This window comes from Euprymna scolopes, chromosome 2, assembly GCF_053919585.1.
Source record: "Euprymna scolopes isolate OS-2025 chromosome 2, ASM5391958v1, whole genome shotgun sequence".
NCBI classification, from domain to species: Eukaryota; Metazoa; Mollusca; class Cephalopoda; order Sepiida; family Sepiolidae; genus Euprymna; species Euprymna scolopes.
Window position 1 is genome coordinate 129,817,214 of NC_136483.1, and position 12,437 is coordinate 129,829,650.

General features: G+C 34.4%; 1 protein-coding gene across 1 annotated transcript; it reads left to right on the forward strand.

The window, feature by feature from the left end:
- LOC145296076 (RING finger and SPRY domain-containing protein 1-like) lies at positions 1-4,296 on the forward strand. The gene is made up of 3 exons (XM_080142204.1): positions 1-239; positions 791-895; positions 3,637-4,296. The coding sequence occupies exons 1-3, from the start codon at positions 112-114 to the stop codon at positions 3,749-3,751; spliced, it is 348 nt and encodes a 115-aa protein (XP_079998330.1). The 5' UTR covers positions 1-111; the 3' UTR covers positions 3,752-4,296.
- Positions 4,297-12,437: the final 8,141 nt, after the last annotated feature.

The following is a 12,437-nucleotide window of genomic DNA, read 5'->3' on the forward strand; positions in this document are numbered from 1 at the left end:
TGTTTTCTATTTATATATCGTCTTTTGTGATGAATCCAATATGTACTGGCGATTTCATTTAAGAAATATTTTCTTTCCTGCAGATCTGGTTTCTTTGCGGCTGCCAGTTTCATGTCATATCAACAATGTTCATTCAATTTCGGTGCCAAGCCGTTCAGATTTCCTCCCCACAAGATAGCGTTTAAGAAATTCAATGATTATGGACACCTTTCATCAGACGAAAAGGTTATCTTGCCCAGGTATTTACACTTAGTATAACATCTCAGAAAGCATTTCATAATTAACATCTCAGAAAGCATTTCATACTTAACATCTCAGAAAGCATTTCATAATTAACATCTCAGAAAGCATTTCATAATTAACATCTCAGAAAGCATTTCATAATTAACATCTCAGACTCGGAAAAATTTGTGGCTATTTTTCAATGTCAAACTTGTAATTATTTGTTTTAAACTTTTCCATTGCTGGTGGTAATGATAAAAAATTTTTTTAAATTTTAAACTACTAGTAATATTAACATTTATAGATTACCACTTTGTAAGTGTATATTTTACGTTTGTGAAAATGTATATACGTATTACATGGGTTTTTACTGTAATCTGAAAATATAAAAAAAAAAAAAAAAGAACTCTATAGCTTAATATTTAAATGTTTTAAAGAATCAGAATCTGTAATTGAATTGGAATTTGGAAAAATGTTGGAACTGTCTCATCACTATTTCTTTTAAAAGAAACAGAATTAATGATTTAGCTGGTGAAAAGAATCTGTTTTTTTTTGGTTTTTTTTACAGACATATGAAGATGGCCCTTTTACAGAAGGAATCTCTACCAGAGGGATCATGTACATTATGCTGTGATAAACAAGCCAGTATGGTCCTGTGGCCATGTGAACATAGGTAAAACTCTCTCATCCTCTTTTCTCTTCTCTCTTCTTCTCCTCTCCCATCTCCTTCCTCTCTGTTCCTTGATTGCAATTTTATGATCATTAAACTGCAGGCAAGACTTTAATTCTGTTCATCTGTTTTGTCTGTCGGAACGATGAGGACTATCCTGGAAGGTGGGGTTGAGAGGTCATTATCGGTGAGTTATGACTGATAAGCACCAATTTTCGCTTGAAATGTTCTGCTGCAGTAAGAATGGTGGAAGATGTAAAGGGTTTCAAAGCATTGTTCTTCCTGTTTTGCTTGTGCTTCTCTGCAGCAGTTTTTATGTGACTTTCCTATTATGAACAACGGCCCACCTCTTGCTGAAGCTGTCTGCTCCCATTATGATGGATCAATGTTGAAAGCTTTCAGTAATGCTTTAAATTGTCTAAATCGTTTTCTCTGGCCAATATGGAGCTCTCTTCTTGGCAGTTTGTAATCTCGCATGTGACCTGTATTACCAGCCCAGCGAAGTTGGATTTTCAGTAGGGATTCTTGGGAGTTGGCACAAGTGAAAACTTCTGTGTCGGATATCCTTTCCTGCCAGCCTACGTCAAGCAGTTTCCTCAGTCTGGCGGTGATAAAGTTATTTAGCTTTCTTGTGTGCCATTAATAGATTTACGATTCACATCCCTAGAGTAAGATGATGAGTATGACAGTTTTATAGACTTTCATTTTTTTTCGTGGAAGTGATACATTTTCTGTTCTATACATTGTTGTAGAGTCTGCCAAAGGTAGCACTTACTTTGGCGATTCTGGAATTGATTTAATTGTGGGAGAGCGTACTGCCAAGTTAGGTGAACTTGTCAACCACATTGAGTCTTTGCTTTTTGATGGAAATGTTGGGTTCTGCATATGGTTTTCCTTGAGCAGGTTGATGCATCACTTTGGTGTTCTTGGTACTGATTGTGAGACCGAAGTTGTTACAGGCCTCCGAAAATATATCTACACTGTGTTACATGTCTGTCTTAAATGTACTGTAAAGGGCACAGTCATCAGCAAAAAAAAGTCATATCTGTTGCAACCCTGGATTTTGCTTGTAACCTTCTGAGCTTGAAAACTGACCCATTAAATCTGTACCTAATTCCAATGCTCATATCGATGTCTATGAAGACATCCATCAGCATTGCAAAGAACATGAGGCTGATCAGGATGGAAGCCAAAACACACCCCTGTTTCACTCCATTTTTGACTTTAAAAGGGTCAGATGTCACCCCACTATCTTGTACTTTGGTCAGCATAGCATCATGAAACTGGCGTATAATGGTAATGAATTTTCTAGAACACCCATACTTTGCCATTATTCTCTGCTTACATTATCAAAGGCTTTGGTCAGATCAACATAAGTGGAATATAGATCCACGTTTTTTTCATGGCACTTTTCTGTGAGCTGCCTGGCAACAAACATATCAGTAGTACCACGATCCTTGCAGTAAGCTGGGATAGTGTGAGCCTGGTACTTTCCCAGTGGACAACATGCGGATTGCTTTTTCAGTCTTTTTGAGAATTGGAAATTCATCCATTTCCTCATTTGTTTGGGGGAAGCGGTCAATTGTCTAATTATCGATGGTAGTTTAATACACTTTTAAAATGCTCTGCCTACCTTCCAAGAATTATATCTTTGTCGCTTGACACCATCATAAAACGTCTTCAAATCATTTGCATCTGCATAGATTTGAATTTCTTCTGATTAAGCCAGGAATTCTGCATCTGTCTAAGATCCAACTGAACATTGCTATGCAAACTTTTCCATGTGTCCTTCTTTGGTTTGGAGGATAAATCTTCAATATGAACTTTGTATACAGAATGCTTCTCCTCTAATAACTGGGTAATCTTCGGGTAGTTCTCATCAAACCACGACCATGGTAAGCTAGCCAGGACGTAGTGGACACCTTTGGGGTACCTTTTCTAAGCCATTCCCCATGCCACATGGATGAACAGTGCTCTCCTAAAGAGGGCTGCTTAGATATTAGATGGCTGCCGAATTCCATTTCCACGCCAGTAAGTGAAGAACGACCCTATGGCCTGAGCCGCCTGTGTATAGGTTTGCGGCTATGACTTCCAGTGTGCCCACACCTATCACTTTGTTGCTCACTCAATACCACTGGACTTGAAGGAGATGAGGAATGATAGATGACACGCAGTAGGAGTTTGCTTAAAATGAAGCTGGTTTCCGCAGAGCCAGTCTCACTCTCTCGTCCCAACCACTTAATTTACTTATTTAAGGCATCATCATCTTAATATCCCTTTTACGTGCTGGCATGCATTGGACAGATTTTAGAAATTAATGATGATATATACCTTTGTAAAGATGTTTCCCTTCGACATAAACAACCTGATTAATCCAATGAGTGGTAAAATCACACTCCTTAACTCTAGATACCAGAAAACCTCCTACTCTCCTAGTTTCTTCCCTGAAACTGCTAGAATTTGGAATTCCCTCCCTGTTTTCTGTTTCCCTGACTGTACTAACATGTTAAAATTTAAATGTACTATGAACAGATATCTCGCTTCTCAACTTCCTATATAGTGTCCCTGCAGACATTGTCCCAAATAGTAGCCTCTTACGTTCAAGTGACAATATGCCTTGTTTTGGTTGAATACAAGTATTAAAAATAAAAATATATGTTTATATGTACAAAATTACGAAAATTAAGTCAATAGATCATTTTTTTTTCTATAAAAGGTCACTAATTTATTTTAATCTCTTACAGGGGATTCTGTGAGACTTGTGCACTCCAACTTGAACGATGTCCAATGTGTCGGGTACCAATCCAGGAACGTAGTGCTGACCCCGAGGAAAACACAGATCGAACTATAACATCCTGATCTCTATCCATGTTACATGAATCCCTTAAAAAAAAAAAATTAAAATTAAATCCTCTGTGGGTTCTTTCACCGGTTGCCTCTCGACTCTACTAAGCCAGACAGAGAGAAACTTCAATCTCCCCGATTCCAATTAAACAGTTTTTTGGATTATGGAGTAAAAAAAAAAAAAAAAAAAAAAATGGTGATATTAATCACTAATACAAAAATTGCACCAACCAACAGCCTCCTATACTACCGTCACCACTACCACGTGTTGCCTGTTCATACCAGTAATCCAGTGTGGTTTGGGTCATATGCAAGTAATTTCTTTAAATAACAATAAAAGGTGGTGATAAAAAAACTCATTTTTAAAAGAAAATTTTTTTAAAGACGTATAAAAATTTATCGGAACGGTACCATTGCTGATGAAATTGCTCTGTACCTTACCAACAATTAAAACATTTAAAACAAACAACATTGCTGCTGTGTTTGTTTCCAGCGCTGGCGTCAAAAATCTGAGCCAGGTTATCTTTTTTTGTATAAAATGAAAAAATTGCAAAAAATTTTTTTGTCAAATTTTTTACCGTTTTTTTTTATTGTTAAAAGTTGAATGAGAAACAAATGAAAAGAAAAAATGGTTAGTTCTATATTTTCTTTGAAATATAATTTGCGTATAATTTTTATTGAGATATAAATAATAGATTTACTTTCTTCCTTTTTTTTTTTTTTTTTTTGCTTTAAGGAAAATCTATATAACCTTAACATCTAATGCATCTCTCCCCTTTCTCTATAATCTTTTAGCCCTAACTGATGCATTTTTAGCACGCTACACACATGATGCTTCCCTATTGCATATACTCATACTCTTTCTTTTTCTCTTATGTCTCTCTTGCCTGCTCTCTCTCTCTCTCTCTCTCTCTCTCTCTCTCTCTCTCTCTCTCTGCCATCTCTCGTTTACTTACTCCTCTCCAATAAAATAAATGGAAAAGTGAGCAAGGTTTTGATAAGGTTTTTGTTATTAAAACAAACAAAATATTCAGGTGCTGATTTGTCTTTGATGTGATTTTGTAGTTTGTCCATTTTTCCATTTATTTTTTTTCTATGCAATTATATATTTTTATACATGGTTCTTCATTGTGACTAGACACAGTGTTTCCAGCTGAAATTCTAAACCTGAATGTTTAGGCATTAGTTAACACATTTAATTATGCTATTATATTGCCATGAAAGTAAGGGTATTGTTTTATATTTGTCTACATTACTGACGGGCTGGAAAGCTCAATTCTTATATATGTTTCTATGATTACAGATATTAGAAGCTGTACACATAAACATTAAAAAGTTAGAAATTGATAAAATTAATTTTCATAACAGTGAAAATACTCTAAAATGTTTTTAATACTAATATTCTATTAATACTGAAACCAATCCCACAATTCTTTCCAAAATCATCACTAATCATTTAAAAATACATGTTTCAACCCACTGAAGATTGCTCCAGAAGGAACCAAAAGTATTAGGGTACACAAAAAGTATGGCAAATTCCTCTGCAAGTTCCAGCCTGAAACTCAGAAAATTAATCAGGCATCTAGAAAGAATCAAGGAAAAAATATTGACATCTATAATCATCTATAACATAATTAACGTAATATATATGTGAGGTTCATTCTAAAAGTGAGGCCTTTTCTTTTATTTTTAACTAAAATGTTGAAGAGCTACGAAGACATAAGCAATCATTTGTACTCCAGAATTTATTTTTCTACATGGTTAACACCATTCTCAATGCATTTTTGACGGCCTCTTAATACCTCGGTCATAAAAATCCGGAACATACTTTGTCACTCACATCTTTGGCCCCACTCTGAAATCTACAAACTCCTTTAATGTGTTGACATCGACTTTTTAAATGTTCAGCAGGCGCCGGTGAATGTTGATCAGTTCAATTTTTTCTGCATGGAGAAATTCAATGATGCATCTCTGCTTCTGACGCATATCACTGACAGGGATTTCTTTCTTAGTGTCTCACATCGACAATATCTGCAACAGAGGTAAACTTTCAGGTTATAAATGCATGTTCAGTCATCATAATGATGCAATTTGCAATTCTCTCTCTCCCATTTGGGCAGAATAAAAAAAAAATAGGGAGCATTACTTTTTTGAATGTCCCTCGTGTGTGTGTGTGTGTGTGTGTGTGTGTGTGTGTGTGTGTGTGTGTATGTATATATATATATATATATATATATATATACACACACACACACACACACAGAGTTATTTTGCAGTTTTTCAGATGCAAGCATTTACAGTAAAAAGCGTATACAGTAAAAAATTTAAAAAAAAAAGTTTTATTTGTTTTATGCTATCTTGTTTTAGCTTTTTTTGGGGGTGAAATAAAGCATGATGGCCTGCATGCTTATTAAACTTAGCTCTTGATTTTTTTCTAGCAGGGTTTCTTAAAAAATGAAATTTTCAAAAGAAAATCACACAATTGATTAAACTCATTTATTGAAGAAAAAAGTTTGAAAATAACTCTGGAAATTTCTATTTTTAATTTGTTTGCAGAAATATGTGGCAAATAGGGGACCTTCGCTTAAATGACATTCATTAATAATATACAGGATGCAGCATAAGTAATGCCTTTTTTATTTTTCTAATGCCTAAATCTATATGGTGCAGTATATCTAATAGTGTTTAATTTTTTAGAAATTTTACTGAACAAAAAAATTAATGAAGACTTAAAATTAATTACAGTAAAGAAAAATGTTTAATAAAAAAAATCTTGCTTTATATATAAAACGCACCTTGTGTTCGTTCCCTATGGACTTGGAAATTGCTGGACCGATTTTTATAAAATTTCACACAAATATACTTGTCTGGGAGTGTTCCTAGATTTTGTATTGGACTGCCCCTGATAAAATCATTAACTGATAACCAGAAAAAGAAGGAACAGTTGGATTTTGAGTAAAGTTAACACCTTATAAAACCTAATATCACAAGTGCATTTGAGAAGTTTTATCACTACAAGTAGAAAGGTCTGGCATATAAAATCAACTGTAGGTTCTTTGATAAGATGGAGCAGCATTCAAAATGAATATTTCTGTTTAGAGCACACTTGAATCATGATACTTGACTTTTACATTTTAAGCTTTAATTCAAGCCATTATATAAAAATAATTTTATAAAATCAACAAATTTTCTACTGCAATGTAGACATCAATGTATTGTGACTAAGTCAGTGCAGGAAAGTATGTGAAGTTTCCTTCTAATGCACTGCAGTGGGCCCTTGGCTAAAGCAGGGAATCAATTGATTTGATTGAAAAATGGGCAATTTCACCAATTTCGATGAAATTATGGTGAGGAACATTCGTTGATCTTCATTCAATCCCGAGTAACATCAGGTCTCCCTGCTAGTTTATATATCACTGTTCAAAAAAACATAGAATAGAAAAGTTATGTCATGCTCTGCATATTATTCATTGTGTATAAGTTTTGCTATCAGAAGTAAAGTTTTGATATAAAAACTAAAATAAATGAGGATCCTCTGTGTGTGTGTGTGTATCTGTTATATATATATATATATATATATATATATATATATATATATATATATAACAGATACACATACAGTGCTGGCAAAAAGAAAGTTTTCACTTGTAATTATTTTTCAAAAACTGCAAATTTAAGCTAAATTTAATGTAACTGTTTAAACAACCTATACCTCATTTGATTCACCTTTTATTCCTCTATAATTTTACCTGTTCATATTTGACTTTTACTTGAAATATTCTAGCGTTCACGTCAATTTAAAAAAAATAACTTTAAATTGAAGAAGCAAAAAAAAAAGAATATTTCAATAAAAAGTCAAATCTGAACAGGTAAAAATATACTAGAATAAAAGGCCTATCAAATGGTTGTTCAAACAGTTACATTAAATTTAGCTTAAATTTGCAGTTTTTTTAAAAATTACAAGTGCGGACTTTCTTTTTTGCCGCTTGTGTATATATATGCACACACACACGCGCGTGCGCAGGTGAGTCACAAGTGAGACGGAGACAATTTTTAGTTGAAGTAATGATATACCTGTGTATGGTTTGTGGGAGAGAACTCCCAGCAAAGTGCTTAATTATAAAGAAAAGTTCAGTATAAGAGAGTGTGTGTGTGTGTAATATAAAAAGCTTTTTTTGGGCCATCTATCCACAGTTTCTCACACATTTACATATGCGAGCCTACTAGACCTTTTTCTCACAACTTGCCCTGAACTATGTTCAGTTTCTGTTCTGTCGCCTCTTGGATCTTCCGACCACTCTGTTGTATCAATTAAGATAAAAATGAAATGTAATAAGTCCCCAGACGTACCTCTCCATCGTACAGTATATCGATACACTAAGGCTGATTGGGATAGCTTCTGTACATTTATATCTGATCTACCTCTGTATTCCATGTTTAAAAAGGATGTGTCCTCTATAGTATTAGACCTGACGGAATGGTTAATTGTAGGTATTGACCGTTTCATACCCTCGAAAAAGTTTCAGCAAAAACCTAACAGCCAGCCATGGTTCTCTTCAGAATGTGCTGCTGCCATTGCGCACAGAAATCACTTTTTCCACTGTTTCCAACGTAATTGATGTACGAAAACTAAAGCCGCTTTCAGGACTGCCAGCAACCATTGTAAGAAAGTAATAAAGAACGCAAGAGAGTTGTATGCTCAATCTGTTAAGTCCAAAGTAGCTGAACAGCGGCTTGGTTCCCACCAGTTTTGGCAAATAGCAAACAGAATCCTGAACAGAAGCGTGTGCTCCATCCCAACTATTATCAATGGACCTGAGGTAATCTCGTCAGCATCAGACAAAGCCAAACTCTTTGTCAAGAACTTTGCAGCTAATTCTACCCTTTGCGATCAAGGCCGCCAACCCCCAATATTTCCTCCTGTATCAGAAAACACGCTATGTGATATACGTATATCTGTACGTGATGTTGCCAAGCTAATCAAAAACCTTGATTCCAGTAAAGCAACTAGCCCTGACCGTATTCCAATCATAGTACTCAAAAAACTTCAACCTGAACTAGCGCCCATATTTACAAAACTGTTTAAACGTTGTCTTAAGGAGAATAGTTTCCCATCTCCCTGGAAAATTTCATCAGTATGCCCTGTATTTAAGAATTCAGGTGATCGCTCATCCCCCTCTCAGTACAGGCCAATAAGTCTCCTGTGCGTCATGAGTAAGTTGCTAGAATCTGTGTTAAATACAGAAGTAATCAACCATCTCAACAAAAATAACCTTCTTAGTGACACTCAATATGGTTTCCGTTCTGCTAGATCTACAGCAGATGTGCTTACAGTTATATCTCATAGGATTAGCAAATCTCTCGATGGAGGCAACCTTTCTAGGGCAATTGCTCTTGACATATCTAAGGCCTTTGATAGGGTATAGCATAAAGGTTTACTTCATAAGATCTCTAGCTATGGTATTGCTGGAAATGTCTTCTCAATTATTAAATCATTTCTTTCTGATAGGTTCATAAGAGTAGTAGTTGATGGGCAAAAATCAGAAGCTCACGGTATTAATGCCGGTGTCCCTCAGGGGTCCATCCTGGGCCCAACTCTTTTCCTGATCTACATTAATGATCTTCCAAATCACATCCTTACATCATTTGTAGACATTTATGCTGACGACACTACCATTTATGGTAGCACATCTAAGACAGTAAACGACCAAGTTCTCTCCGATTCTCTCTCCTCTGATCTTGAGCACGTAGTACAATGGGGTAAGGAGTGGCTGGTTACTTTTAATGCATCTAAAACCAAGCTTCTCTCTTTACATCATCAACATTCTGATCCCCATTTGGCATCAATTGAAATGAATGTCACTCGTCTTCAGGAGGCCTCAAGTTTTGACAAGCTTCTTGGCTTGACCATTACTCCTGATCTTAAATGGAACACGTACATCAAATCTGTTGCCAAGGCCGCTGGAAAAATAGTGGGATCTTTCTATCGATCCGGTAGATATCTCACTGCTGATGCTATTCTCTATCTATATAAGAGACAGGTACGTCCAAGGATGGAATACTATTGCCACATCTGGGCAGGAGCTGCTAGAAAGGACTTGGCCTGCCTTGATAGAGTTCAAAATAGACTTCGTAGCCTCGTAGGAGATGTCCTTTTCTCTTCCTTGCAACCTCTATCTCACAGAAGAGATGTTGCGAGTTTGTCTCTGATGTATCGTTATTTTCATGGAAAGTGTTCGACTGAGCTTCAATCTATGGTCCCCCCTTGCCAAACTTTCACAAGAAACACTCGTCTAGCTGTAAACACTATCAATAATTCCCCCCACTTTTTATCTGTGCCTAAACCTAAACGTAGATTCCATGAACAAAGCTTCTTTCTTAGAACTGCATATCCTGTGGAATTGTCTTCCGTTTTCCTGCTTTCCGGCTGACTACAATATGGTTGTCTTCAAGTCTAACGTAAATAAGTTCTTGATGAGCCGTTCCATATAAGTTATCAAATTTACCAAATTTTCATTACTAATGATTACTATATTGTCCAATTTCTACTGTACACTCTTTAACCCTTATCCTTGAGTGGCCTCTTGGCCTTGATAATATGGTGATGCCTATGTAAAAAAAAAATTAATAAAATAACCTTTTTCTCTGTCCTACATGAGCATTGGGCCTTAATCCACTAATTGTGCTCAAATCTCACCTCAATTTAAGTATAAATAATTTTAGCTTTAAGACTCATTCTATATCTTTATTTATGTCTTGATAAGAAATGTTTTACTTATCAGAATTTCAATGTTTCGCTTCCCTCATTTTTACTGCAAGAGCAAATTTGCAATTTTATATGGTTGCCTCCAAGCATAAAAAAAACTGCTATTTTCAAGTTAATAAAATTTGTTACATTTGTCTGCGTATCTGGGAGAAACTGAGATTTAATGGGTAATATTTTATTTATACACTGCTATTCGGAAGCTGTAAATATACAGCAAAGCTCTGCCTGCCCGTAAAAGCAGCCCTCTTTCTGCTCAAGGACAAGAATTTATGAATGAAATTGATTTTTTGCTCCAGTGTTTGGTCATTTATTGCACAAGCAAAATCATTCCAGAATTTTTATTTTTTTCGGTCTACTTTTTCTATCTTTTGATTTTGTTTACAAATCAAAAGATAGAAAAGGTAAATATACAAAAAAAAAATCAAAGAAACCAACAAAATTGTTTGTATGCATTGCTCCCCCCTTCCATTGTTTTAGAAGCAAAATAATTTAAGATTTTATATTTGCATATTTTTCTCTGAATTCTAAATTTTGACAAATTGAAATATTGGCAAGTGCCGTCCAATTCTTGAATGTCAAAGCAAATAAGATTTTGAAATTGTTTTTATGAATATTTTCCAAGAAAATTTTTCTTTTTTTTTAATGTAATATTTTCCAAGAAAATTTTTCATTTTTGTTCTTTTACTTGACAATTTTTGAAGAAATTAAGTTGTGGTGATTTCAAAATGTAAATTTTTAAGTAACAGTTGAGGAAAACCAGGATTGACTATAGAATCAGTTAAGCCAATTTCAATTCTAATTGGATGTATTTCCACAACAATATCATTATGAACGCTATGAGCCATAATCCAACTATGAATAAAAGAGTAAAAAATGATAGGTTTTTGATTTTTTTTTCTAATTTTTAAAAATAATCCCTAGCACACTTATGCCCCCCGATTTCGAACGGATCATTGCAAAACACAAGGTTTGTTAATAAGTTAGAATGTAAAACTGCACGGGTCCAGACTTTTTAAAAATTCATAATTCAATCAAGAAATTAAACTTGTTGCAAATGATGACATTGTTTATTAAGTTTTTACCTCTTTCTGAAGAAGTTTGTACAAAATGAAGACTCAAATAGTCTTTTTCTTTGTGTCATTAAAAGAGAAAAAAAATGGCTCTCTTAGCTGCCACAGTATGGATTGATGCATGATACGAAACTGAATCTGCTGATTTCCCTGCATTATAATCATTATGAACAAACACAATAGAAAATAAATATTTGAAGAAATTAAAAAAATATTTTCTACTAAAATAACTTAACATTAAATAACTAAAAGAGTTCACGTGCCATAAAATTTTTTTTATCATTTCTACTTTTTAAGCTGCATATCTTTTAAAACATTTAAAATTTGTATGGTGCTTCCAAATCGATTTTCAAATAAAGGGACATAACTCTTAGTATAATTATATGTATGAAATGTATTAAAAGGTATTATGAGCGGTCAGTTTACCATATACTTATATGGTGGATTGAATTCCCCTAAAAAATTAGATCATTTTATGCGTGTGTGTGTGTGTGTGTATATATATATATATATATATACACATACACAGCCAAATTTAAGAAGCCTCTATTCAGGTTGAAAAGTCTCAAAATATTCTCTCAAAATAATGGTGATAAAGAGATGCTCATACAAACAAGTCAATTCATGATTGTCTCCTCTATGGCACAACATTAATAAACCCATAAAGTAAGTAAATCAATTTAAAAAATAAATAGACATGGTGTCTGTAACTCTTTGGGAAGTAGGAAAGCTAATTTGTTGTGGGCCGTATAAAATTGTGGCATAGAAAATATATTGCTTTGAAAAGACTTCATGCTTTGTATGTTATTTGCCGTTGAAAAATAATGCTGAGGATGGTGTAAATGTTAAATCTTGATGTGGGATT

Coding starts and splice junctions, on each gene's coding strand:
- LOC145296076 (XM_080142204.1), top strand. CDS start 112: ATGTCATATCAACAATGTTCATTCAATTTCGGTGCCAAGCCGTTCAGA. Junction 240..790: donor GAAAAGGTTATCTTGCCCAG/GTATTTACACTT, acceptor TTTTTTTTACAG/ACATATGAAGATGGCCCTTT. Junction 896..3,636: donor CTGTGGCCATGTGAACATAG/GTAAAACTCTCT, acceptor AATCTCTTACAG/GGGATTCTGTGAGACTTGTG.